At 36.7% G+C, this 26,386-nt stretch overlaps 1 protein-coding gene across 5 annotated transcripts in view; it reads right to left on the bottom strand.

Moving 5' to 3' along the window:
- Positions 1–26,386, bottom strand: part of SPAG16 (sperm associated antigen 16) — a 1,190,570-nt gene that overhangs the window by 529,037 nt on the left and 635,147 nt on the right. For 4 of the 5 annotated variants that reach the window (XM_051849131.2, XM_051849132.2, XM_070070225.1 and 1 more), the window contains exon 12: positions 7,149–7,334. In XM_051849131.2, the coding sequence (XP_051705091.2) occupies positions 7,149–7,334 (186 nt within the window). Of the gene's footprint in view, positions 1–7,148; positions 7,335–26,386 lie in introns of those variants that run through there. The other variant, XR_007920574.2, reaches the window with a different exon arrangement.

Raw genomic sequence — 26,386 nt, forward strand, 5'->3', positions numbered from 1 at the left:
CTGCTTCAGGCTATCTATATGTCACATTTATAGTGGGAATTTTCTCTGGCCTTCCTGTTTAAAATCACAATGTTTTTCTAGTACATACCATTCCTTTTCATCTTTCATGTTTTCTTTTTCCTCTTAAAAATTTATCACCTATAAATACTGTATTATAAATACTGTATATAATTATTCAGTATAATTATTTTTTATTTAGCATATTTCCTACCTCCCAATAGAATGCTATCTTCCTGAGGGCAGGAGTTTTGTCTGTCTATTTTGCTCACTTGTAGCTTAGTTACTAGAATTAAGTACATAATCAAGTAAGTGCTCAATGTATATTTCCTGGATTTATAAATAAATAAGTAAATCTGTGAGGTCAACTATATAGAAAGTACTCTGTATTTCCTCTGCTTTAACTATAACTTGCAAAACTGATTCTCATTAGTAAATATAGTCAATGCCACTAAATATTTAAAATTCTTAGTGGTTTTAGTTGTTTAAATGAAATTGTTATTTTGGAATCAATGGCAACACTTACATGCATCATATTTGCATATTTTCTCACAATTTTCAAGGACTTTTACAGTTATTAACCTCCATCCACACAAATTTCTTGACTTACAAACATTGCTACTGGCAAGAAGGATTCCATAAGCTCCAAGAATATTGGAGTAGACAGTAGGGATTGAAAAAGAGCAAGGAAAGAAAAAGTATAGCAATTTGAACAACTACTTACCGGCACAAAATTTCCATTGCTACTCCACCCACTTAATTTTGAGAATGCTTCAGGATTCACCTTAGTTGCCTTAAGAATATATCATGAGGAAAAAACATACCATCTGAAAAATATTCACTGATGCCTATGTTGGACAGGGCAAGTCTAAAGTGCTATTACAAAAACTGGAAATACAATGTCTCAACAAAATACGAATTTACTATTGAGGAGTCTAGAGAATGTTCCAGGATAACCTGAGGTAGGGAGTGGGAGTGGCTTCATTTCACTACTCTGACATTTTCAATTGCTGACTTCTATGGTTACTTATAGTCACTGTTATTGATATCCCATCCCACCATAAGGGAGAAAGGACATGGAAATGGCGCCTATCACTGTAACTAATATTGTATTGCCCAGAATTTAGTGACACAACTACGTTAACCAATAGGGAGGCTGAGAAATAACATAAATTGGTAGATGCCCAACCAATGTCAAAAGAGAAGGACAATTCCAATAAACAGCTAACAATCTAAGCCATCATTAGGACTTTTGCCCATGAAAACTGTGTAGTTGTTACTTCCACATATACTGTATTCAGTGATCTCTTTCCCATGACCCAAAGAAGAGACAAACCAAAGCCCCATTCAGTTATTGCATGCAATCCATTCTATGATCAGTGGATGAAGCATAACTTTCTCCATTAAGTTCAGAGATGGTATCATACCATTTGATCAGTCAGTTAAACAAGACACAGCTTTTCTGATCCAGATCATCATCACCACCACAAACATAACGCACAGAGGTGATGCAAGGACAGAATAACTGCAACGCAAAAGGCAGAAAAACAGGAAACACACAAGCCCCACTAGTCTAGAAAGTAGTGGACCTCCGGGCAGGAATCATGAAAATGCTGTCATGGCAATGAAGAAAGTTCCTTGACTGAAAGATGAAACACTACCCAAGAGGATCTCCTCTGTCCCTGCTCCTGGCTTTATTCTGTAACAGGTTTTTCCTTCTCAGTTATCCTCTATGACCATAACTGAAGAGGGTGATATGGTATACACCTTCCTTGTGAACTATGCAACATTAAAAATCAGCTTTCTTTGGACATAAGTCTTTTTTTTTTTTTTGGACTGTTTAGAGTCTGAAGAGTCTGAAAGTTCCTAAGGGTAGGCTCATGGTTTCCATGTTAATGCAGTTATCTCAAAAAACTAGTAGGTTTCTATTGTATTTAATTCCAGAAAATGCACTACAGCAGAAATCACAAACAAAAGTAAATATGACTCTGAAACCTGCTTTTTTTCTTGTTTCTGCATTAATCTCAAAAGCCTGTGAAACAACTTAGATATAAGGATAGCAGATTTATCTCCTACCATTTTGATCCCATAATCCATTGGATTTTACAAACCCTTTTTGTTTCCTTTCATCCTGGTAACAAACCACTCAGTTCTTGCCTGTATAATGAATGCCTTGTTAAAACAGCTTAGACAGCTAAATCCAGTACCATTTTGTTTTTATGATTATTTCCAAACTCTTTCCCCTAAGCTACCAGCTAAGAAGGCACATGGTCTGCTTTCCAAACTCAGAGTGGCAGTATGATATAGCTCCTTAGCCAAATACCCAGCTACCTCGGAAGAAAAGTAGCCAGAGTCTACCAGAGTTCCTGATGCAACGCTATAAGCAGTAGATGTATTGCATATTCTCTGATTACTTCAAAACTGCTGCCTTTTTAATTATTTGTAATCTCATGGAGGGCAATCCTTGAGTCTGAGAATTTTCTTAAGTCTGTAACAGAGCCCAAAACTCTTAAGTCATATCATGAATACTCATTGAGTAATGTTAAGCATGAATGCCTCCAAAGAAACTCAAATTACTTTTATACATGACCAATATTTTCTAATTTTCAGATCACACATTCAACATTTTGTAGATTCATGTTGTCTCAGACAGCACAATTAGGGGCCAGCGCTGTGGTGTAGCAGGCTAAGCCTCTGCCAGTGGTGCCGGCTTCCCATATGAGCTCTGGTTCGAGTTCTGGCTGCTCTATTTCTGATCCAGCTCCTTGCTGATGGCCTGGGAAAGCAGTGGAAAATGGCCCAAGTGATTGGGCCCCAGCACCTGTGGGGGAGACCCAGAAGCAGCTCCTGACTCCTGGCTCCTGGCTTCAGTTGGTCGCAGCTCCAACCATTGTGGCCTTTTGTGGAGTGAACCAGCAGATGCAAGGCCTCTTTCTGTCTCTCCCTCTGTAACTCTGCCTCTCAAGTAAATAAATAAATCTTATAAAAGAGATGCTCAAAACAACAAAAGGCAACACAATTATTCTATAGTTTGCATGTGGATAGGGTAGGGAGAACAGTGAGAATATTCTTCATCAGTATTGCCCTAAGCAGAGAGTGCTTGGCACATGGTAGTGTACTTACATAAATGAAAAACAGCACACTACCATGTGCCAAGCACTCTCTGCTTAGGGTAAAATAGGGTGTATGGGGGTTGTGGGGGCCATTGCAGACATCTGCTTTGACTGATTTTTTAAAAATTTTAATTTACATAATGTGATCAAATTTCATGTATTTCATATATACAGATTTAAGAGCATAATAATACTCCCCATCCTACCCTCCTCCCTGCCCATGCTCTCACTCTCTCTCTACTTATTAATACGGAAAATTGAAAACCAAGGTAGAAATCAATCACAGAAACACAAACTTCTAAACTATTATCATATATAAGATCATTAAAGTATTTTTTTAATAAAGATTTATTTATTTGAAAGGTAGTTACAAAAACAGAGTAAGAGACAAAGGGGGTTGGGGAAGAAAGTGAGCAAGTGAGTGGTTCCATTCACTGGTTCACTCCCCAGACGGCCATAACAGCCAGGGATTGACCATGTGGAAGGCTGGAACTCCACCCAGGTCTGTGCCTGGCAGGGATCCAAGCACTTGGTTCATCATCTGCTGCCTTCCCAGGCACATTAGCAGGGAGCAGGATCAGACATAGAGCAACTGGGAGTTGCACCAGCACTCATATGGGATGCCAGCACCACAAGTAGCAGGTCATGCCACTGTGCCACAACGCCTACCCCAAAGTGTTTCTATTATTCCCTCAGAAAACCTTATAGAGTATGGACTTATCCAAACTAAGACTGCCCCAGATACTGGTCAGAGATTCTTATCAGCAATTAGAAAATACGTCTTGGTAGATGAGTGGCACAACAGGTTAAGCCACTGCCTGAAAAGTCAGCCTCCCATACTGGAGAGTTGGGTTGAGTCCTGGTTGCCCTGCTTCAGATCTATCTCCCTGCTATTGAACCTGAGAAAGCAACAGAAGATAAGATGGCCCAAGTGCTTGAACCCCTGCCACCCACACGATAAAATCAGAATTCCAGGTTCCTGGCTTCAGCTTGTGCCATCCCCAGCCATTGTGGCCATTTTGGAACTGAACCAGTGGATGGAAGCTAGCAAACATGCTCTTGCTGGCATGCTCGCTCGCGCTCTCTCTCTCTCTCTCTTGTTCTGTGTGTCACAATGTCTTCCAAATAAATAAAATAAATCTTAAAAAAATTAATTCTTTACCCAGAACTTTATACTGATTATGCTTTACAGTGTTCCAAATTTCTGGTGAGGAGTAAATAGATGATATTGCCAAGTAATGCCTAATTCAGGAACTAGTTTACAGGACTAGTGATGTGACATCAACCAAAGGATTTTCAAGACTGAGCTAGGAGCTCAAATGGATGGGTGGATGGCATAAGAGGAAAATAGATTCCGACCTCTTCCTCTCTGCTGAACAATAACATCAACCATTATAAATTATATTTATTAAGAAAGCACAGCATCAAAATAAAAATATATGAACCAATATAGAACAATTTCCAATGTCATCTGTCTTACTAAGGCAAATAACTTCTCCTCTTATGTCACTAAGGTAGTTTTAGTAGCCTGTTAAATTTTCAAGCAACACACTTGCTTTAGACATATCCACACAATATTGATCCATGAGTAATTACAAATTAGAGCTTGATACTTTATGACACTGACAAATGTATCAATAGCCACTATCAAAATATTTCTCCCTGGGGCCAGCACTGTGGTGCAGCGGGTTAACACCTTGGCCTGAAGCGCTAGCATCCCATATGAGTGCTGGTTCAAGGCCCGGATGCTCCACTTCTGATCCAGCTCTCTGCTATGGCCTGGGAAAGCAGTGGAAGATGGCCCAAGTGCTTAGGCCCCTGCACTCATGTGGGAGACCTGGAGGAAGCTCCTGGCTTCTGGCTTTGGATCTACACAGCTCCAGCCGTTGCGGCCAATTGGGGAGTGAACCACTGGATGGAAGACCTCTCTCTCTCTCTCTCTCTGCCTCTCCTCTCTCTGTAACTCTGACTTTCAAATAAATAAATAAATCTTAAAAAAAATTCTCCATTATTTGTCTATTATCTTGGCTTTAAAATTTATAAAAAGTCCTTATTGGTGAAGGTAAGCTGTTGACATTGATTGGAAATTTTAAATTTAAAGAATTTTGGCATGCATCAGGAGTAATTTTGATCTGTTATGTCAGTATCTATTGGAAAGATTATAAGACAGTATTTGGATATCAGGGCTGTGGAACAAAGTTGTCAAGTCAAAGTATTTGAAACTATACTAAGTAGGGCTAAGCCTATCGAGAATCAGTTTTTAATCATGGTTTGGTTTAAAAACTCTGACTAGGTGCCAGTGCTGCGGTGTAGTGAGTAAAGCCACCATCTACAGCACCAGCACTCCATATTGGACCAGATCTGGCAATTGTGGCTGTTTGGGGAGTGAACCAACAGACAGAAATCTCACTCTGTCTCTCCTCCTCCCCCTCTATCTGTAACTCTGCCTTTCAAATAAAAAATAATCTTTTAAAAACTCTGAATAGTTAAGAGATTTGAAGATATACTTTAGATTGGGCACAGTCTTTTATTAGCTTCCACATCAAAGCCAAAGTTGGCAAAAATTAAAACTAGATACTAGTGTCAAAAGTCCAGTAACCTATTATAATATGAAATACATTCACATAAATTATAAGCATAATAAAATTCAGAATTATATATAATTGTTTCAGATAAAATTTACCAAACTGAGAATTAAAAGAAATCTTAAATCACCACTACTTTAGATAGTAATAAGTCAGAAATACGATATTCATGGCCATGCCATTTCATAACAGATGCTTCCCATGATTAAAGGAAGAATCCAGACAGGTGTTCAAAGCACCTGTTTCACACATAACTCTAAATCAGTAGTCCTTGGCTTTAGAATGAGTTCATCATTTTACTCAAAGTACATTACCATGGCTTGGTGACAACTGTTTTCCTATATTTGCCAGTCATTATTGCTTATTCTTGGATATAGGCACCATTTCAACGACACAATTTATCAGAAGTCTGAGATGATTTGTAATTCTTTAGTTGAATCAATGATTGTGTTTTATAGTACCTGAATTTACCTCTTTTTTTTTTTTTTTTTTTGACAGGTAGAGTGGACAGTGAGAGAGAGACAGAGAGAAAGGTCTTCCTTTTGCTGTTGGTTCACCCTCCAATGTGGCCAGCACATCGTGCTGATCCGAAGGCAGGAGCCAGGTGCTTCTTCTGGTCTCCCATGGGGTGCATGGCCCAAGCACTTGGGCCATCCTCCACTGCACTCCCGGGCCACAGCAGAGAGCTGGCCTGGAAGAGGGGCAACAGGACAGAATCCGGTGCCCCGACCAGGACTAGAACCCGGGGAGCCGGAACCGCAAGTGGAGGATTAACCTATTGAGCTGCGGCGCCGGCCCGTATTTACCTCTTTAAATCACATTTGAACACCTAACAGAATCTAATAATCATATAAAAGTACACGGATAGCTGGAATTTTGATACTACAAACATAATTAATTTGTCTGTTCTGAATTAAAATTAAAACATAAAACTTGTATAGCCATATGATATTTTATATGACTCTACATGCAATAAATTGATACCTTTGCCAAGAAACATCTTAATTAGGGAAACCAAAATACCAAAATTACACATAAAACAGGACATATTTCCATCACATTCAAATCTATTATATAGTTAAACTCCATTGTTTGGAGAGAAAATGTCAGTAAGGCAGAACTAAAAACCTAACTCTTTATAATAAGTATTAGTTCTGATCTGCTTAAAACAAACCACTTCCAAATGAAGGAATTCTAATCTTATTACACAGGCTTGATCTTGATACCCACATTTAGAAAGGAATTATAACATCAGCAAAGATTGATGGAGTTAAAAATGAATTCCAAAAAGAGATTATTTAAACAGCTCTCTATAATCTTATCATCTAGCAGTTTCTATTAAAGTTTTCCAGGGGTAGCATTGAAGAAAAAAGCTTTTCCTATATAGCTTTATGCATATCATAGATCGATTTATCTCCACATAGAGGTTATTAATGCTTAAAGTACTTCTTACCTGTTGACATCCCAGATTTTGCTAGTTGTATCCATTGAGGAAGAAGCTACAAAACTGCCACCAGAGTGCCATGAGCAGGACCAGACTGCATGGCTGTGTCCTTCGAAAGTCAAAATGCAGTTGCCTTTATATAGGTCCCACAATTTAACTGTAGTGTCACCACTTGATGTAGCCAACTTGTTGCCACTATTTGCAAGAACAAAAAAAAAAAATCATTTGTTACAAAGTGATTTATAATTTATTTTTAAGAATAACTATATTCTGTAATTTGTGTGTATGTAAGTGAATTATTCTTACTGGTAGGGCCATAAATAAACAACCAAATTATAGTATCTTATCTTATTTGGGTCTATATAATTAATTACTTGTACCATTTAGTAATTCAAGCTGATGAGATTGACTGCTATTGTTCAGGTTCTAGGATTAATTCTCTTAGATTCTTCTGGATTAAGTTACTAAATTAGAGATTTTGTTACTGTATGTTTGGTTCAGGGTTATGTGTTGGGCTCTATGGAAAATGCGACCTCAAAATGATTATTCTGACATGGGCTAAGGCAATTTCAAACATAACACAATGTAAAACAATAAGTCAGCACCGTTTATGCTTGAAGCACCAAGAGTGCTGTCTGGTTAAATAAGGTACCAGGGAATCAGGAACGAGATGGATTTTGTGCCATAAGAGAGAACAGAGATTTTTTAAGATCTGATGGTTGCAGAAGAGTCAAAGGACTTTCCACTTAGGTCTTTATCAGACGTTAAAAGAACAAGGTCTTCCAGGCAGTGGGCCCAAACGTAGTTTAAGAAATGAGTATTAATGACCTAAACACAAATAATGTTTTTTGTTTTGTTGCTGCAAAATGTCAGCTACAAGAAAATTTTATTTCATTACCCTTTCCACTTCTATTTTCTCTTTATATGCTCTTTCCATATGATCCCTTAGTAACTTCCTCTCATTGAATCAAATGCCCTCCTCCCCAAGCAGGCCGTGTTTTATAGCACAGAACTGTTTCTTGTCTCTGCTTCTATAGGATTGAGCATTATGATTGCTAAAAATATTTGGTGAGGGGCCAGCGCTGTGGTGCAGTGGGTTAACGCCCTGGCCTGAAGCTCTGGCATCCCATATGGGTGCCAGTTCGAGTCCCGGATACTCCACTTCCAATCCAGCTCTCTGCTATAGCCTGGGAAACAATAGAAGATGGCCCAAGTCCTTGGGCCCTTGCACCCATGTGAGAGACCTGGAAGAAGCTCCTGGTTCCTGGCTTCAGATCAGCACAGCTCCAGCCACTGCGGCCAACTGGGGGGTGAACCAGCAGATGGAAGATCTCTCTCTGTCTCTATTTCTCTCTGTAACTCTCTTTCAAATAAATAAAATAAATCTTAAAAAAAAATTGGTAAATGTTGACAGGAAAAGTATTTGAATGAGTATATGAAAGAATGCATGCATGAAGTTATACTTAAAAACCAAAAATTGCTCCAGGTATCTCTAAGGGAGGCAGTGACGAGATCAAAAAAAGTAGTTTCTTCCTTGCTCATAGTTTTTGTTTATTTTTAGTTCAAGAGGGAAATAAAATTTTCATCCACAAAGGAGAAACAGCCATCCGTGGAAAGGAGACCAGAAAGTGCTACAGAGGTGGTACATTATGGATTGAGGACATTCTCATTACAGCAAGTAAAGATGTCTATTAATTTTTATTATAATTTGAAAAATATTACCATATAACAGGTAGACTTTCACCAACAGATAGGCAATAAAAAACTACTTTTTGCAGTAGTTGTATATTTATATGTTTGCCAATCAGAAATTTTAGTTTCTAATCTTAAAGGCCAAATAAAACACTTGACTAAAAAGAATCCAAGCAAACATAAACATAATATTTCACCACGTCTCTTCTTCAAATCTATCTTTCTAATGGGTTTGCACACTATTATGAACCAAAGTTTTGGTCTATGATAAACATTACTGTGGCCTACTTCTGCCTCAGGCTGAAAAATCCTTTCATCTAAGTTTTACACACTTCCCTCTTGTTTAAACCATTTGCCAAGAAAAATAAAACTCACAACTCAAATAGTTACAACAGGAAGGATGAAGTTTTATTTCTTTATATGTGCCGTAAATTGATATTTAATTAACAATAAACATAAACAATGCCCCCATATGTTTTTTAATATATTGAGATTATAGTTCACATGTAAGAACTCAACTAAATCTAAAATATATAGGATGCAAATTTCAGGATATTATTTTGATATCATTTTACCTTTTAAAAAACATGGTTTGAAATATGAAAAGCTATATACTTTTGGTTCATGAGAAAATAAAAGACAACTCTGAGGACTGAGAGAGAGAGATTGAGAGAATGGCACACTAAAATTGGAAAAGAGCTTCAAGTTGTGTGAAAACCACAGTGTCTTTGGCCTCACACAAACCGGATGAGACAAAATGGCAACACAGTGGGTGCTACAGGTACTCAAAAAACTTCACTGAACAATGGAATTAAAGATAATGTGCATTGTCCATAAATGCTTTGAAGCCCTCAAATACACAAGTGTATATACATATACTTTATTGGTTCTATTTCTCTGCAGAACCCTGACAGAAACAATGAAGTCAAAAATTTGATTGATGCCATAGAGAAATGTTTTCACATATATTCCAATATAATCAATTCATGGAAAATTGCAATGAAAGGCACTTTTCTCATGAACATTTTGAGGACTCCTCATATACACAATCCCCAGATATATAGATAAGGCTTGTATCCGTAAAATTGGAAATCATCCAAGTAGCATGAGTAGCATAGATAAAATATGAGCAAGTTACTCAGTGGATAGAATAGGGGAAATGAATAAAATACAGCTACAAATAACTATGTAAATAAAAGTACTCTGTTAGGGGAAAAATGAGATTTGGATTACCACATAAATTACGATGCACTTTAATGTACGTAGTATATTGAAGTATACTATATGGTATATATAGACATAAATGTATAAAATAAAATTATTTCTAGAAAAATATGGTAATGACATTTAAAGTGTTCAGATTGATTATCTCTAGGCATCAAATAAAAGAGTGTATTAAGAAAGAGCAAATAGCTCATGTAAGTAATTCTAATTATTGTCTAAGTATTAGGTAACAAACCATTTCAAATTTCAGTGGCTTTAAAACAAGAGTTTCTTTTTTTCAAAAAAAAGACACATTAGAAAGGCTGGAAAAAGATATACCATGCCAACAGAAATGAAAAAAGAGCGGGCGTAGCCATCTTAATATCGGACAACATAAACTTTACCACAAAAACTGTTAAGAGAGACAAAGAGGGACACTATATCATGATTAAGGGATCAATTCAACAGGAAGATATAACAATTATCAATGTATATGCACCTAACTACAGGGCACCAGTTTATCTAAAAGATTTATTAACGGACTTAAAGGGAGACTTAGACCCCAATACAGTAGTACTGGGGGACTTCAATACTCCACTCTCAGAAATAGACAGATCATCCGGTCAGAAGATCAACAAGGATACAGTAGATTTAAACGACACCATAGCCCAAATGGATCTAACAGATATATACAGAACTTTCAATCCTACAGCTAAAGATTTTACATTCTTCTCAGCAGTACATGGAAGCTTCTCTAGGATTGACCACATACTAGGCCATAAAGCAAGTCTGAGCAAATTCAAAAGAATTAGAATCATACCATGCAGCTTCTCAGACCATAAAGGAATGAAGTTGGAAATTAGTAACTCAGGAATCCCTAGAGCATACGCAAACACATGGAGATTGAACAACATGCTCCTGAATGAACAATGGGTCATAGAAGAAATCAAAAGAGAAATCAAAAACTTTCTGGAAGTAAATGAGGATAACAGCACAACATACCAAAACTTATGGGACACAGCAAAAGCAGTGTTAAGAGGAAAGTTTATATCAATAGGTGCCTACATCAAGAAATTGGAAAGACACCAAATAGATGAGCTTTCAATTCACCTCAAGGATCTAGAAAACCTACAGCAAATCAGACCCAAATCTAGTAGGAGAAGAGAAATCATTAAAATCAGAGAAGAAATCAACAGGATTGAATCAAGAAAAACATTACAAAAAATCAGCCAAACGAAGAGCTGGTTTTTTGAAAAAATAAACAAAATTGACACCCCATTGGCCCAACTAACTAAAAAAAGAAGAGAAAAGACCCAAATCAATAAAATCAGAGATGAAAAAGGAAATGTAACAACAGACACCACAGAAATAAAAAGAATCATCAGAAATTACTACAAGGACTTGTATGCCAGCAAACAGGGAAACCTATCAGAAATGGATAGATTCCTGGACACGTGCAACCTGCCTAAATTGAACCAGGAAGACATCGAAAACCTAAACAGACCCATAACTGAGACAGAAATTGAAACAGTAATAAAGGCCCTCCCAACAAAGAAAAGCCCAGGACCAGATGGATTCACTGCTGAATTCTACCAGACGTTTAAAGAAGAACTAACTCCAATTCTTCTCAAACTATTCAGAACAATCGAAGAAGAGGGAGTCCTCCCAAATTCTTTCTATGAAGCCAGCATCACCTTAATTCCTAAGCCAGAGAAAGATGCAGCACTGAAAGAGAATTACAGACCAATATCCCTGATGAACATAGATGCAAAAATCCTCAATAAAATTCTCGCCAATAGAATGCAACAACACATCAGAAAGATCATCCACCCAGACCAAGTGGGATTTATCCCTGGTATGCAGGGATGGTTTAATGTGCGCAAGACAATCAATGTGATACACCACATTAACAGACTGCAGAAGAAAAACCATATGATTATCTCAATAGATGCCGAGAAAGCATTTGATAAAATACAACACCCGTTCATGATGAAAACTCTAAGCAAACTGGGTTTGGAAGGAACATTCCTCAATACAATCAAAGCAATCTATGAAAAACTCACAGCCAACATCCTATTGAATGGGGAAAAGTTGGAAGCATTTCCACTGAAATCTGGAACCAGACAGGGATGCCCACTCTCACCACTGCTATTCAATATAGTTCTGGAAGTTCTAGCCAGAGCTATTAGGCAAGAAAAAGTAATTAAAGGGATACAAATTGGGAAGGAAGAACTCAAACTATCCCTCTTTGCAGATGATATGATTCTGTATTTAGGGGACCCAAAGAACTCTACTAAGAGACTATTGGAACTCATAGAAGAGTTTGGCAAAGTAGCAGGGTATAAAATCAATGCACAAAAATCAACAGCCTTTGTATACACAGACAATGCCATGGCTGAGGAAGAACTTCTAAGATCAATCCCATTCACAATAGCTACAAAAACAATCAAATACCTTGGAATAAACTTAACCAAAGACGTTAAAGATCTCTACGATGAAAATTACAAAACCTTAAAGAAAGAAATAGAAGAGGATACCAAGAAATGGAAAAATCTTCCATGCTCATGGATTGGAAGAATCAATATCATCAAAATGTCCATTCTCCCAAAAGCAATTTACAGATTCAATGCAATACCAATCAAGATACCGAAGACCTTCTTCTCAGATCTGGAAAAAATGGTGCTGAAATTTATATGGAGGCACAAGAGACCTCGAATAGCTAAAGCAATCTTGTACAACAAAAACAAAGCTGGAGGCATCACAATACCAGACTTCAGGACATACTACAGGGCAGTTGTAATTAAAACAGCATGGTACTGGTACAGAAACAGATGGATAGACCAATGGAACAGAATTGAAACACCAGAAATCAACCCAAACATCTACAGCCAACTTATATTTGATCAAGGATCTAAAACTAATTCCTGGAGCAAGGACAGTCTATTCAATAAATGGTGCTGGGAAAATTGGATTTCCACGTGCAGAAGCATGAAGCAAGACCCCTACCTTACACCTTACACAAAAATCCACTCCACATGGATTAAAGACCTAAATCTACGACCTGACACCATCAAGTTACTAGAGAACATTGGAGAAACCCTTCAAGATATTGGCACAGGCAAAGAATTTCTGGAAAAGACCCGGGAGGCACAGGCAGTCAAAGCCAAAATCAACTATTGGGATTGCATCAAATTGAGAAGTTTCTGTACTGCAAAAGAAACAGTCAGGAGAGTGAAGAGACAACCGACAGAATGGGAAAAAATTTTTGCAAACTATGCAACAGATAAAGGGTTAATAACCAGAATCTACAAAGAGATCAAGAAACTCCACAAAAAGAAAACCAACAACCCACTTAAGAGATGGGCCAAGGACCTCAATAGACATTTTTCAAGAGAGGAAATCCAAATGGCCAACAGGCACATGAAAAAATGTTCAAGGTCATTAGCAATCAGGGAAATGCAAATCAAAACCACAATGAGGTTTCACCTCACCCCGGTTAGAATGGCTCACATGCAGAAATCTACCAACAACAGATGCTGGCGAGGATGTGGGGAAAAAGGGACACTAACCCACTGTTGGTGGGAATGCAAACTGGTCAAGCCACTATGGAAATCAGTCTGGAGATTCCTCAGAAACCTGAAGATAACCCTACCGTTCGACCCAGCCATCCCACTCCTTGGAATTTACCCAAAGGAATTTAAATTGGCAAACAAAAAAGCGGTCTGCACCCTAATGTTTATTGCAGCTCAATTCACAATAGCTAAGACCTGGAACCGACCTAAATGCCCATCAACGATAGACTGGATAAAGAAATTATGGGATATGTACTCTTTAGAATACTATACCGCAGTAAGAAACAACGAAATCCAGTCATTTGCAACAAAATGGAGGAATCTGGAACACATCATGCTGAGTGAAATAAGCCAGTCCCAAAGGGACAAATACCATATGTTCTCCCTGATCGGTGACGACTGACTGAACACCAAGAGGGAAACCTGTTGGAGTGAGGTGGACACTATGGGAAATGGTGGCTTGATCAGCATAGCCCTGACTGTTAATGAACAACTTAATACATTATCCCTCTTAGTAGTTTTTTTTTTTATCTGTTCTACTTAATATGACTGGTTTAGATCTGTAATTGATGCACAGTTATTCTTAAGTGTTGAAAATTAACTGAAATGTGATCCCTGTTGAACATGGTGGTGGGAATGGGAGAGGGAAGAGATGTATAATTTGGGACATGCTCAGGCTGACTTGCCCCAAGTGGTGGAGTTGGAAGCATACCAGGGGATTCCAATTCAATCCCATCGAGGTGGCATGTACCAATGCCATCTCACTGTTCCAGGTGATCAGTTTCAGTTCACAGTTGGTCATGGTGAAGGGACTGGGAGTCAAAGGGAACACATAGACAAGTCTAGTACCTGCTAACGCTAACCGATGGAGTAAATAAAGGGGAGAGTGATCCAACATGGGAAGTGAGATACTCAGCAGACTCATAGAATGGCAGATGTCCTAAATAGCACTCTGGCCTCAGAATCAGCCCTAAAGGCATTCGGAGCTGGCTGAAAAGCTCATGAGAGTATTTCAGGCATGGAAAGCCAAGACACTCTGGCAAAAGATCTCTGCGAGTGAGATCCCAGTGGAAAGAACAGGTCATCGAAGAAGGAGGTACCTTTCTCTGAAGGGAGGAGAGAACCTCCACTTTGACTATGACCTTGTCTAAACAAGATAAGAGTCGGAGAACTCAGAGGGCTTCCATAGCCTTGGAAACTCATGACTGGAGCATAGGGAGATTACTGATGCCATAGACAGGAGTGTCAATTGGTAAAGTCAACAACAGGAGTCACTGTGCACTTACTCCTCATGTAGGATCTCTATCCTTAATGTGCTGTACATTGAGATTTAATGCTATAACGAGTACTCAAACAATATATTTCACTTTGTGTTTCTATGGGGGTGCAAACTGTTGAAATCCTTACTTAATGCATACTAAACTGATCCTCTGTAAAAAAAAAAAAAAGAAAAAAAAAAAGAAATTATCAATTCCCAACTTGACTCTCACTGGGATTAAACATGACAATAGGTCTGCTCTGATTTCATCATCATTTAAAAAAATCATCTATTATTTTTCACTTTATGTTTCTGTGTGGGAGCAAACTGTTGAAATCCATACTTAATGTATACTAAGCTGATCTTCTGTATATTAAGATAATCGAAAATGAATCATGATGTGAATGGAAGGGGAGAGGGAGTGGGAAAGGGGAGGGTTGTGGGTGGGAGGGACGGTATGGGGGGGAAGCCATTGTAATCCATAAGTCGTACTTTGGAAAATTATATGCATTAAATAAAAGTTTAAAAAAAAAAAAGACACATTAGTAAGACATTTCTAAATTACAGTCACATCTTGACACTATACCATTGTACTATGTTGTCTTTTTCAGTAGAACCATCTCTAATAAGTTACTAATGTATGATTTGCTTTACTGGTTTCTCCTGTTCGGGTCTGTTCTCAAGCTATCAGCTCTTGGGCCACTGCTTTTTCTAGTTCTATATTCTCTGGTATAACTACAGAAAATGAATGCCCTTAAATTAGATTATGTTCACTGCCTGAATCTGGTTCTTACAGAAACATTTATTAAAAGCATCATAGTCTTGCAGTGTTTAAAATTACTATCTCACTGGGGCTGAAACATGGAGACCCAGTTCTTGTCTCTGTTTCTCACAAATCTTTAGAGGATGCCTTCTTTTTCATTCAGACCATATCCCAGGTTTCCTTCTCATACCCCCAGAGGCAAGAGCTATCCACTTCCCAACTCCTTGTCTTTTTCTTACCCTTTGTTCACATGGCTCATAAGGCATGAGAGCTACTCTTCACTGAGAACACATTTTTTTGTGTGCCATATACACCAAACCTTCTTGACAGTCAACCTTGGCCTAGGATACCACTCAGTCTGCTTATGTAACTGAGCCAATTATACAACTCAACTTCTCTGTTACTTGGGTCATATCCAATCTTATTTTCTATAATTGAATTGTTATATTTTTAAATTCATGAATTTATTCAAACGATCTTGAATAACCACTATTTACCAGGGATGCAAAAATAGGAAGGATTAAAGCAGATAGTTGTCTGCAAATTTTTACATTTTTTCTTGTGGATTAAATTGTGAGAGTTTGCAGACTATATATTCAGAGATCATTTTTCCTACCTCCCCCTCACTGCCATGGGGTAGCTTTCACTGAATTATCTGTGGCATTCTTCCACTACCCAAGAATAAAGGAGAGTTATAAGACACAACTCTTCATAATACAATTGTATGCTTATAATATAAACTCAGTGGTGACATGCCTTATTAAGCTTTAGTAGTAGGAGTCATTGTGAACTTCTGAAAAGCTTGAAGTAATTTCTCTTATTGACATGGAGATCACATATCTGACTAGATCTTTTTTTTTTTTTTTTTTTTTTTTTTTTTTTTTTTTTTTTTTTTTGCTGGCTGTTAAATAACACTTTAGCCCCAAGTTGGAACTCTCATTTAGACTTAAAGATGTGTAAAGATGTTACAAGTTTCACCTATTAGTGAATATCTTTTAGGTGAACATTCAATGGGAAAGATTTAAGGCAGATGTCATGTATTCTATATGTTAACTTTGCTTGTGAATTCACTTTATTTTACTTATAGTAAGTTTTATTTCACTTTGTTATTCTCAAAAAATACATATAAATCACAAAATGTATATGTCTATGGGTTATAAAGATGATTGAAGCAGCCAGTGTTGTGCTGTATGGAATTAAGCCTACAATGCCAACATGCATATGGGTGCCAGTTCAATTCTCAACTGCTCCACTTCTGATCCAGTTCCCTGCTAATGCCCTGGGAAATGGAGAAGAGGATGTTCCAAATGCTTGGGGACCTACATATATGTGCAAGACAGGGAAGAAGATCCTGGCTTCCTGGCTTTGGCCTGGTCCAGCCCTGGCCATTGATGCAATCTGGAGAGAGAACAAGCAAATGGAAGATTTCTCTCTCTCTCCCTTTCCCCCAATCCTTCCTCGCTCCCTCCCTCCCTTTCTCTCTCTGTACTTTCCCTTTCCAATCAATAAATAAATCTTCTTAAATATGAATGAAATAAACTCTTCCATCAAGTACCATATAGTCTAACAGGCTATACAAGTATTTCACAAATTAATTATAGTATTTTTACAAGACATTTAAGAGATCAACATACAGGACATGGTGAGAGGACAAAAAAAGAGGATCATAAATTTTCTAGGTTTGAAAGGTAGTCATGGAGGCTTTAAGGTGGTTAAGAAGGCTGAATAGGGAAAAGATGTACTGCTTTAGGCAAAGGGAGAATAGCAGGGAAAAAATGTTGCAGAAGTGCATTCCTAGGGGAGAGTCGGAGAGAAATTTGCAGAGAAAATTCTACAGAAGGAAGAGGGATGCCGTGGATCAGTGAAGAAGTTGCAGACACGCAATAATGGCACAGACAACAACACACGTTCCCTGTAGCCAAGAGCTGGTGGATATGCCAGCTTCAGAGAGCGAGGTGAGAACAGACTTCAGCAGCCCATGGCCTCTGGTGCTATTGTTGCAAGGGAGTGCCTTGCAGACCACACTGTCTTTGGTCTAGCCTGGAGCCCTAACAAGGGGCAAGGTACCCACCTAACCAAGCAGCAAAAAAAAAGCACGATTCTTTCTCCCCATCCACCGCAGTGGTGCCCAGCAAACAGCAGGGAGAAGGCACCATTTTAGCACCAGTAGCAACTGCAGCAGTTCTTGCGCCTGCCTGTGATATGGGGATTTTACCAGAGGGAAAATACACCTTCCCGAATGACGGAGTCTGGCTGGGAGAGTTGACTGGGAGCCGGGCATCCAGCACAGGGCTTGAACAGGCATTTTTCAAGAGAGGAAATTCAAATGGCCAACAGATCACCAGCCATCAGGGAAATGCAAATCAAAACCACAATGAGGTTTCACCTCACCCAGTTAGATTGACTGTCATACAGAAATCAACAAACAATCAATGCTGGGAAGGATGTGAGGAAAAGGTTCCCTAATCCACTGTTGGTGGTTAGGTAAACTACTGCGGCCATTGTGGAAGACAGCATGGAGATACCTCAGAAAGCTGAAAACAGGTCTATCATTGGACCCGGCAATCCCACTCATGGGAATTGACCCAAACAAAATGAAATCAGCATAAGAACATTATCTGTACCCCCATGTTTATTGCAGCCCAATTCACAATAGCTAAGACAAGAATCAACCCAGATGTCCGTCAACCATTGATGGAATAAAGAATATTTATATATATATATATATATATATATATATATATATATATATAAGTTTTATATGCAATACTACTGAGCTGTAGAAAAGAATGAAATCCTGTCTTTTCAACAAAATGGATGCAACTGGGAACCATTATAGTTAGTGAAATAAGCCAGTCCCAAAAAGAAAATACCATATGTTTTCCTTGATCTGTGGTAACTAATAGAGTACCAAAAAACTAATATATGGTAGCAAAATTCACATTTTGATATTTGATGACTTTAGAGCCTTTCTCTCTACTGTTAGTAAGAAGAAAGCACTGTTCCCTAAGTTTTGCATTAATTACTTAGCATAGGTTTAATCTTATGGGTATAAAGTAAACTGAAAGTAGATCATTGTAAAAATTAGGGGAGGGAGTAAGAGAGGAGGGAGGAAGAAACATGGGAGCATGGGCTGGGGGAGGGGAGGGTGTAAAATATCACTATGTTCCTGTATCTCTGTATGTGATTACATGAAATTGGCTTACCTTAAATATATAAAAATTACTTAAAAGTTTTAAAAAATTTAAATTTTTTTAAAAATATATAAAAAGGATAAGCAATCTAACAAAATTTATACAATAAGTAGGTATTCATGAATAAAAGTGGGAGAAATAAGGATGACTATTCAGCATGCAGTACTTGTGGTACATTCAGAAAGTCTTCACATACATTCAAAGACTGTTTTTCTCATTACTCTTCAGTAAAGAAAAGCAATTGGAGAAATAGTCAAATTTAAACAAAGGTTTTTCTGCCTTTGTTGTCATCCTATGGAGTTTCAATCTTAGGATGATTACTCTGGGACATGAGAAAAACCACGTTATTATTGGAAGATGACAGAAAGCACACTGGAGAATTGATAACAATTTCTATTATAGGTATTCAGTTAATTATTAAACTTAATTATTTTAGCATCTGAGCCTTTTATAAAAGTAGTCATTCCTATATTTTGGTGAACCATTTTCAAGGCAAGGTCTGTTTTACTTTTGTCTTTTCCGTGTAGGTAAAGAATTTCCCCAAGTCTAGATTGTAATGAATGGAGGTATGTCCTTCTTCTAGTGAAAGGCTCTTCTGTGATGGTGCTGACTTCCTCACTTCTTTTGATCTTAGAGCTGAGTTATTAAAAACCCAGAATTGTAGAATGTTTCAATATATCCTTTTTGACTTTCAAAAGTACACGGTATCCAAAATATATGAGTATGACACTGAGTTCAATCAATCAGAAGGTTGATCTGACAATACAGTCTAGGTTAACAGAGGCAGGATACAACTTTCATCAATAGCAGTCTCTATCTAAATATGTCATAGAACAGCTTTTGAAGCCTGTACTTTGGTACCAAAGCTGTTACACAAAGCTGCATCAAGACAAGCATAGTGAAAAACATTGCCTTTAACAAACTTGGGAAAGTTAGAATGGAATGAGTGAGGATATGTCCAAATAGTTATTATCTCCCCTCAATTTGGAAGATAGAAATAAGAAAACCTTTTCATTATATATTTTGGAAGCACAATTCAATATAGTGCTCAGGCTTATTCATAATCTATATCTTAAAAACCAAATTGAAGGCCCTTTGATGAATAAGAGCAAGATATTACTATGGTGTCAGGAGCAAGATTACATCTGGGTTTTTTTTTGGTATAAAATTAGATGCATTCCATAATTGACAATATTATAATGATAACACAATATATCAAAGAAATACTTGCATCACCATTTTGATAGCATCACTGTTCACAATAGCCAAATTCAGAATCAATCAAGATGTCCATCATCACATGAATGGATAAAGAAAATGTGGTATATATACAATGGACTATTATACAGCTATTAAAAAAATGAAATTCTACCACTTGCAGTAAAGTGAATGCAACTGGAGGACATCACGTTGAATGAAATAAGCCAGACCCAGAGAGACAAATACTGCATGTTTTCCCTTACTTGTGGGGGCTAAAATAAAAAAAAAAAAAAGAAAAAGAAAAAAGAAATGTCTGTGTTTTGGTTTTACTGCAAATATAATTTTGTAAAATTTTGTTTTATACTTTTGTGAAACCAATGGTTAAAAAAGTTATATTTCTATAGTTTTAATGATCTGTGGATTATGTTTAAATTTACTGTATTTGAGTGAAATGGTCATTTTCTCATTCAGTTGTTGTGTTTAGCTTTTTTTTTTATTCCCAGCAAACTAGGGTATTTTTGCTTTTACTTGTTAAATTTATTATTCAGCAACACTTAAGCCTTTTTACTATAATGTACATTTAATATATGTTATTTCAAAAGCTAAAAAGGAGAAAGGTAAAATGAATGAGGATGGGAGGCAGAGAAAGTAAGTGACAGTAGAGGGGGAAAGATTAAGAGAAGATCACTTTGTTCTTAGAATTGTATCTGCAAAGTACATTGAATTTGATAAAAACTAATTAAATGATAAAATTTTAAAAATTAAGAAAACAAAAAGTACATTCATTTATAACAGAATTCTAAAATAGTAATTCTGGAAGAGCCTTAAATTCTGCCTAATCTAATCAGATCCCTCATCTTAATTCTTTCTATTAATGTTCCATCTATTAATCAGTTTATCACTCAACTCCTACTTGAACTTCAGGTAACAGAACCCCTGTTAATTTGGCCTTGAGTAGCTCAATTACAGACACTTCATTTTTACTGAGATTAATTTCTTACTTTGTTTTTTAAACACTTGTTTACTTTGAAAGAGTTACAGAGAGATGGAGAGACACAGAAACAGAGATCTGCCAACAACTGGTTCAATTCCCAGATGACCACAACAGCCTGTATTGGACCAGGCCAAAGCCAGGAGCTTCATTCAGGTCTCCCAACTGGATGGCAGGGTCCCAAACACATGGGACATATTTCTGCTGCTTTTCCCGGGGCCATCAGCAGGGAGCTTGATTGGAAGTGGAGCAGACAAGACTCGAACAAGTGCCCACACTGGATGGTGGCATTGCAGGCAGTGGCTTAACCCATTATGCCACAACGTGGCCTTGAGATGAATTTCTTCAGTACAAAACTGCCTCTTGCTGAAGTTAGGTATAATCTCAGACATATTTTAGAACTCAAATAATTCTACTTTCACTTGAGGGCCTTCAGAGTACTTGAGAAAATAACGTTTCCTTGAGAGACACTTCATTCATCTCCTTTCTTTATCATCCAAATATTCTATTCTATTGTACTTTTGCTTTACAAGAACATGGAGTGCTACTGAACTGCACATTCACTGTACTCCAACTCATAGCTGCCTGATTTCTATTGAACAGGGCATATATTTTCATTATTCTCTTCCAATCTTGTTTTATCTATCTTCAAATATTGGTAATCAATATAGGATCATGTTTACTTCCGCATGTTAAAATATAAGATTAACTTGGCTTATGTCCATTCTCTGTAATATTTCTAATCCCTTCACTAATTAGTTCAGATTTTTCATTTTCAAAATTTTTGCTTCCCTCGCCATGGCAGACCTATTTTTCACATAGTCAACCTCACATTCAGGTTTCAGGTTTCTTGAGAAGATTAGTTTGAAGACAATGAAGACTACTCTTAATATTCCCAGGTATATTATATTTCTACCCAGGAATTCAACTGAGTATTACAGTTTATAGAGCCAATTTTCATAAATCCAAATTACATGAAGTTAAACCTTGTTTAAAAATAGCTGTTTTCCTCTCCTGTCCCTCCATTCCTGAAAATACAGAAAAATGAAATGACAGCAACACCACAAGTATGACAAAGTTCTTGGGTGTTCTTGTCAAAGACTTTAGAAATCACCAGAATTCTTTGTTGCTCTTTCTGAGAACATCATCCATTCTATGGTAAATTCAAAGGCATGTGTTAAAAAACAATAGCTGTGACCTCAGCAGACCCTCCATCACATTTCTGATCTCTGGAAAAACTACACAGATTTGACCTGAATGTGCCAAGTCTTCACAGATAAGATTTTCTCTCAGAGGACTGTACCATTCAGCAAGGAATTGGTAACATCAGGGCAGGCATTTTAGCTTATTCAATAGCTCCTAATTGCTCTAGGGGTAACATAATACTAGAGAATTAGCAGAAGTCAGAACTCTGATGTCCTAATTACATCTTTGTCATTTAAAAGGTTTATAGCTTATGAAGCATCTGAGTCCTTCTGGACTTTTCTGTTACATGTGAAATATATGCAGGTACTTAAAAAAGCTGGTGGAAAGAGGGCAGGTGTTTGGTCCAACATTTAAGATGCCACATCCCACGTTAGAGTGCCAGGGTTCTAGTTCAGCTCTGGGTCCAAATGACATCTGAAATAACTGGGTTCCTGAAACTCATTTGGGTGATTTGGATTGAGTTCCTGGCTCCTGGATTATGTTTTGTTCACTGAAGGCATTTGGTAATTGAACCAGGATCTGGGAACTCTTTGAATGTGTACGTGAATGTATGTATCTTTCTGCCTCTCAAAAATTTATGGACTAAAATTAGAACTAAAGATGTCTATTTTGATTCCAAAATTTTCTGAAAGACATGAATAATTTTTGTCATAGTACATACTTTAAATACTTTAAGTATGAAAGCCCCTCACACTTAATTTTTCAGTATTCTCATCTACAAAAGAGGGAGTATCTCTGCACTGTGATTCAATGTTTGTGAGTAGTAAGTCATAATGTGTGTGACTAGTGAGTCATAAAACTTGTGGGCCTGCATATAATAATATTTAAGGAATTGTCATTTACATGGAGCACGATGCTTTGAAGAAATTAAAAAGTAACCTAGACAAATGAATGCAGTGTTTTTTTGGAAGGATGATTGGTTTTGTTTCCATTTTCCAGAAACTCAGTCCTCTCTTGCAGAAAAATTGCGATTTTATGAGCAGAATGAATGTGAACCCCTACTGTGCAATCACTCCAGGTAAGGACTAAATTACTGACTCTGAAACAGTATGCTACAGCAGGGGTTGGTATTAGACACTCGATGTCCGTAATCTGGAGGTGTTGGTTAGCACGGTGTGTGATGAACTCAGTGACTGGCAGTGATAAGCACTAGAACTCTGTGCAAGTTTTGGCCTGAGACTAGCAATAGACAGCAGCAGGAAACTTGGAAGGTAAAATGGCTAGAAAATAAAATAGTATAAAGATGGAAAAGTATAGGAAATGCACGAGTGGGTGTGGAAACACAAAAGGGAATATCACGGTTTTTAAAAATGCTTAAAAGACCAGTAACATCACAGATCTAAGTTAAGTGTGAATAAAGTGATAATGAGGTTTAAAATATTATTTCAATATCCAAACAAAAGACTTCAGAAACTCAATGGACACACAAAGGAGAAGAAAGATCAAACAGAGTCTAATTTAGAATTATTATTATACATTTATTAAGGGAATTTTAATGTTCAAAAATGAACTTGTAAAGTATAGCCCATAATGCATAAATGTTAATGTTATTCAATGACCAAATTATACCTGACTGTGTTAGTCATTTTTCACTTTAATTACCAACTAAAGAATTCTAAGTATATTTCATCTCAAATGTTGAGTATGAATTTGAGTCAGCTATATTGATCAACTGCCAACTTGATTTTTTTAAACTCAAGGACAGATCATCCCAGAACAGTTGTACCTATTGTTCTGTCTTCTGAATGCTATGGTTGTTATTCCAAAAATAATCTTAAAAAGGACTTAGAAACTATAAACATTACTTAAATAGAGCACTCATCTCTGGCTTATAAGAGAATTAAAAGATTTGTAGAAATATAGTATGTAGCCTATATTCAGTTTCCACAAATTATATTTATATTATCACTATTTCAGATCATTAATGGTGACTCATCTATGTCATAGACATGGTGAACTTGTTGTTATGCCTCTTAAATTATATCACAGTGTATATAAAATTGTTCAGCAATATTTAAAAATAAGTCAGAAATAAAAATCCAATAATCTAAATTAAATATTAAAATCTAAATTAAACCTAATGTCAAGATTAAGAAATACTCCCAAAAGAACATGATTTTAAAATACAATGAAACAATATAAAAATGTAATTGAGTTTTACTCAAATTCAGATGGGAGGGATACTTTGTAAGTTCTACATTTGTATTAAAAAAAATCCTTCAACTCCTCAAAATATCGACAATTAATCTGCCTCACTCAACCTTACTGTGTCAAAATTTAGCTAAAGGAAAAACGCATTAATAAAACAATGCTATTAATACTTTATAAAATAAATATTTGAATTATAACACATTCGTGAAAATTTAAAATAATTACACAACAAAAACTTCTAAGAAAATACATAGCAAAAGAGAGTAACACCGATGAATACACAGAATAAAGCGCAGGAATGGAAAGATGGTGTTCTTTTATTCAACATGGTCACTGCCTTTACTCAAGCAATAATGATCATGGCTGACACTCCTGTAACAAAAGACAGGTTAAGAAAAGCTAACAGATTTATTTTATCAAAGTTTTATGACATTGGAGTCTTCAGATATGAAGACCTAAGGACTAAAGGTAAATTATCTATTTTCATGCTCAGGTTGGATGAAGAATGGACAGGCATGTAGAAATGTAACTAGACAAGGGGCTTGATTTAATGTTAACAGACTGAAGGGGGGAAGATCAGTAATGCCTATTTCTTCAGATACTTCTTATTCTTTCTGTGTACGCTCCCTTTGCTTGGGTATAGGACAGGACCCGCTGGAATAAAGGTCTTCAGAGAGAAAAGAGACAGCAAACTTTCTACACTTTATGGCTTACTTTGGGGAAGAGAGGTTCCAGTTTCTCTGACCTGCATTGCAGGAGAATAAATCTGGCTTCTATGACTCTGAGGGACCAAGGGTGGAAGGGAGATGGGAGGGTGGAAGAAGGTCAGAGAAACCTTGCCTCTAAGCTTTTCCAGCTCAGAGTTTCAAAGCACTCAGCATGCCACACTTTGCAATAGTGTGGTCTAAGCCCGGACACTGCCAAAGGGAATAATTGAAGAAACATAAATATAAATGAAACCATTTATTTTGTCTGCTACAATAACAAATCAGTCATTTTAAATAACTACGAGTCAAGCTAAAAATTGTCACATTTTTCACTAACATATTGTAAATAAAAAAGATTACAAAAGAAATAATCTTGATTCCATTATCTACATTTGAGATTTCTCAGTTTTATAATGGACTGTTTGCCATAACTGTGTTTTGTGAAGCATATACACATTAACTCAGTCCTGAAAAATATTTTGTTAGTACAAATAAATAGTAGGAAATCACTGGGAAAAACAACATTACTGAAAGGAAAATGTCATTTACTAATGTGACCTTTTAGATTTAACATGATGCTTTTTCTATTTAGATTTTACATTTCTGTGTTCAGAATTTTTCCTCACGAAACCTGTGAGTATTTAACAATGCTACTGAAGTCATTAACTTAGAAATTTTCTAAAAATTGTCACTTTCACTAAATTTGACAGTGATTATATGGCTGGTAATTGTTTAATTGGTTTAAAGAATGCCAAATTACAGCTGATGCTGGCTATTGAAATGGAACTCAGATTGTCCAACTTTTACAAAGACAACTATAAGGCAAATTACTTAATTATCTCAATGATTTCACATTACAATAATTCCATGTGCATTTAGTATCTTTTACACTATAAAATTATTCCTTAACAATAAAATAAAAAGGAAACTATCAAAGCAGAAATATAGTATATCATCATTGATCATTTTTATAGGTAATATTTCAATACCATAAAGTAGGTTTGAATTTATCTGTATAGTTACCATTTTCCCATTGTAGGGGTGAAGTCATATTCCAAATATGCTTTTTTATTCACTAGTCTTATGAATATTTTGCTTCACTAATTAGGAAAGAATTGTTCCTACCACCAGCTCTACTTTTTTGCCACTCAGTCACCTAATACACAACAAAAGTTAAGACAAAAAAAAATATGGGTCCTGCTATACATTACAAAGCATAAGTAGAACACTCTGCTAAATCTTTGGCTTAGAAAGACAAATGTTTCCAATTCCATCACTACTAAATATTATCATTAGTAATAACAACAATT

The sequence above is a fragment of the Oryctolagus cuniculus genome, chromosome 3 (genome assembly GCF_964237555.1).
Source record: "Oryctolagus cuniculus chromosome 3, mOryCun1.1, whole genome shotgun sequence".
Lineage (NCBI taxonomy): Eukaryota > Metazoa > Chordata > Mammalia > Lagomorpha > Leporidae > Oryctolagus > Oryctolagus cuniculus.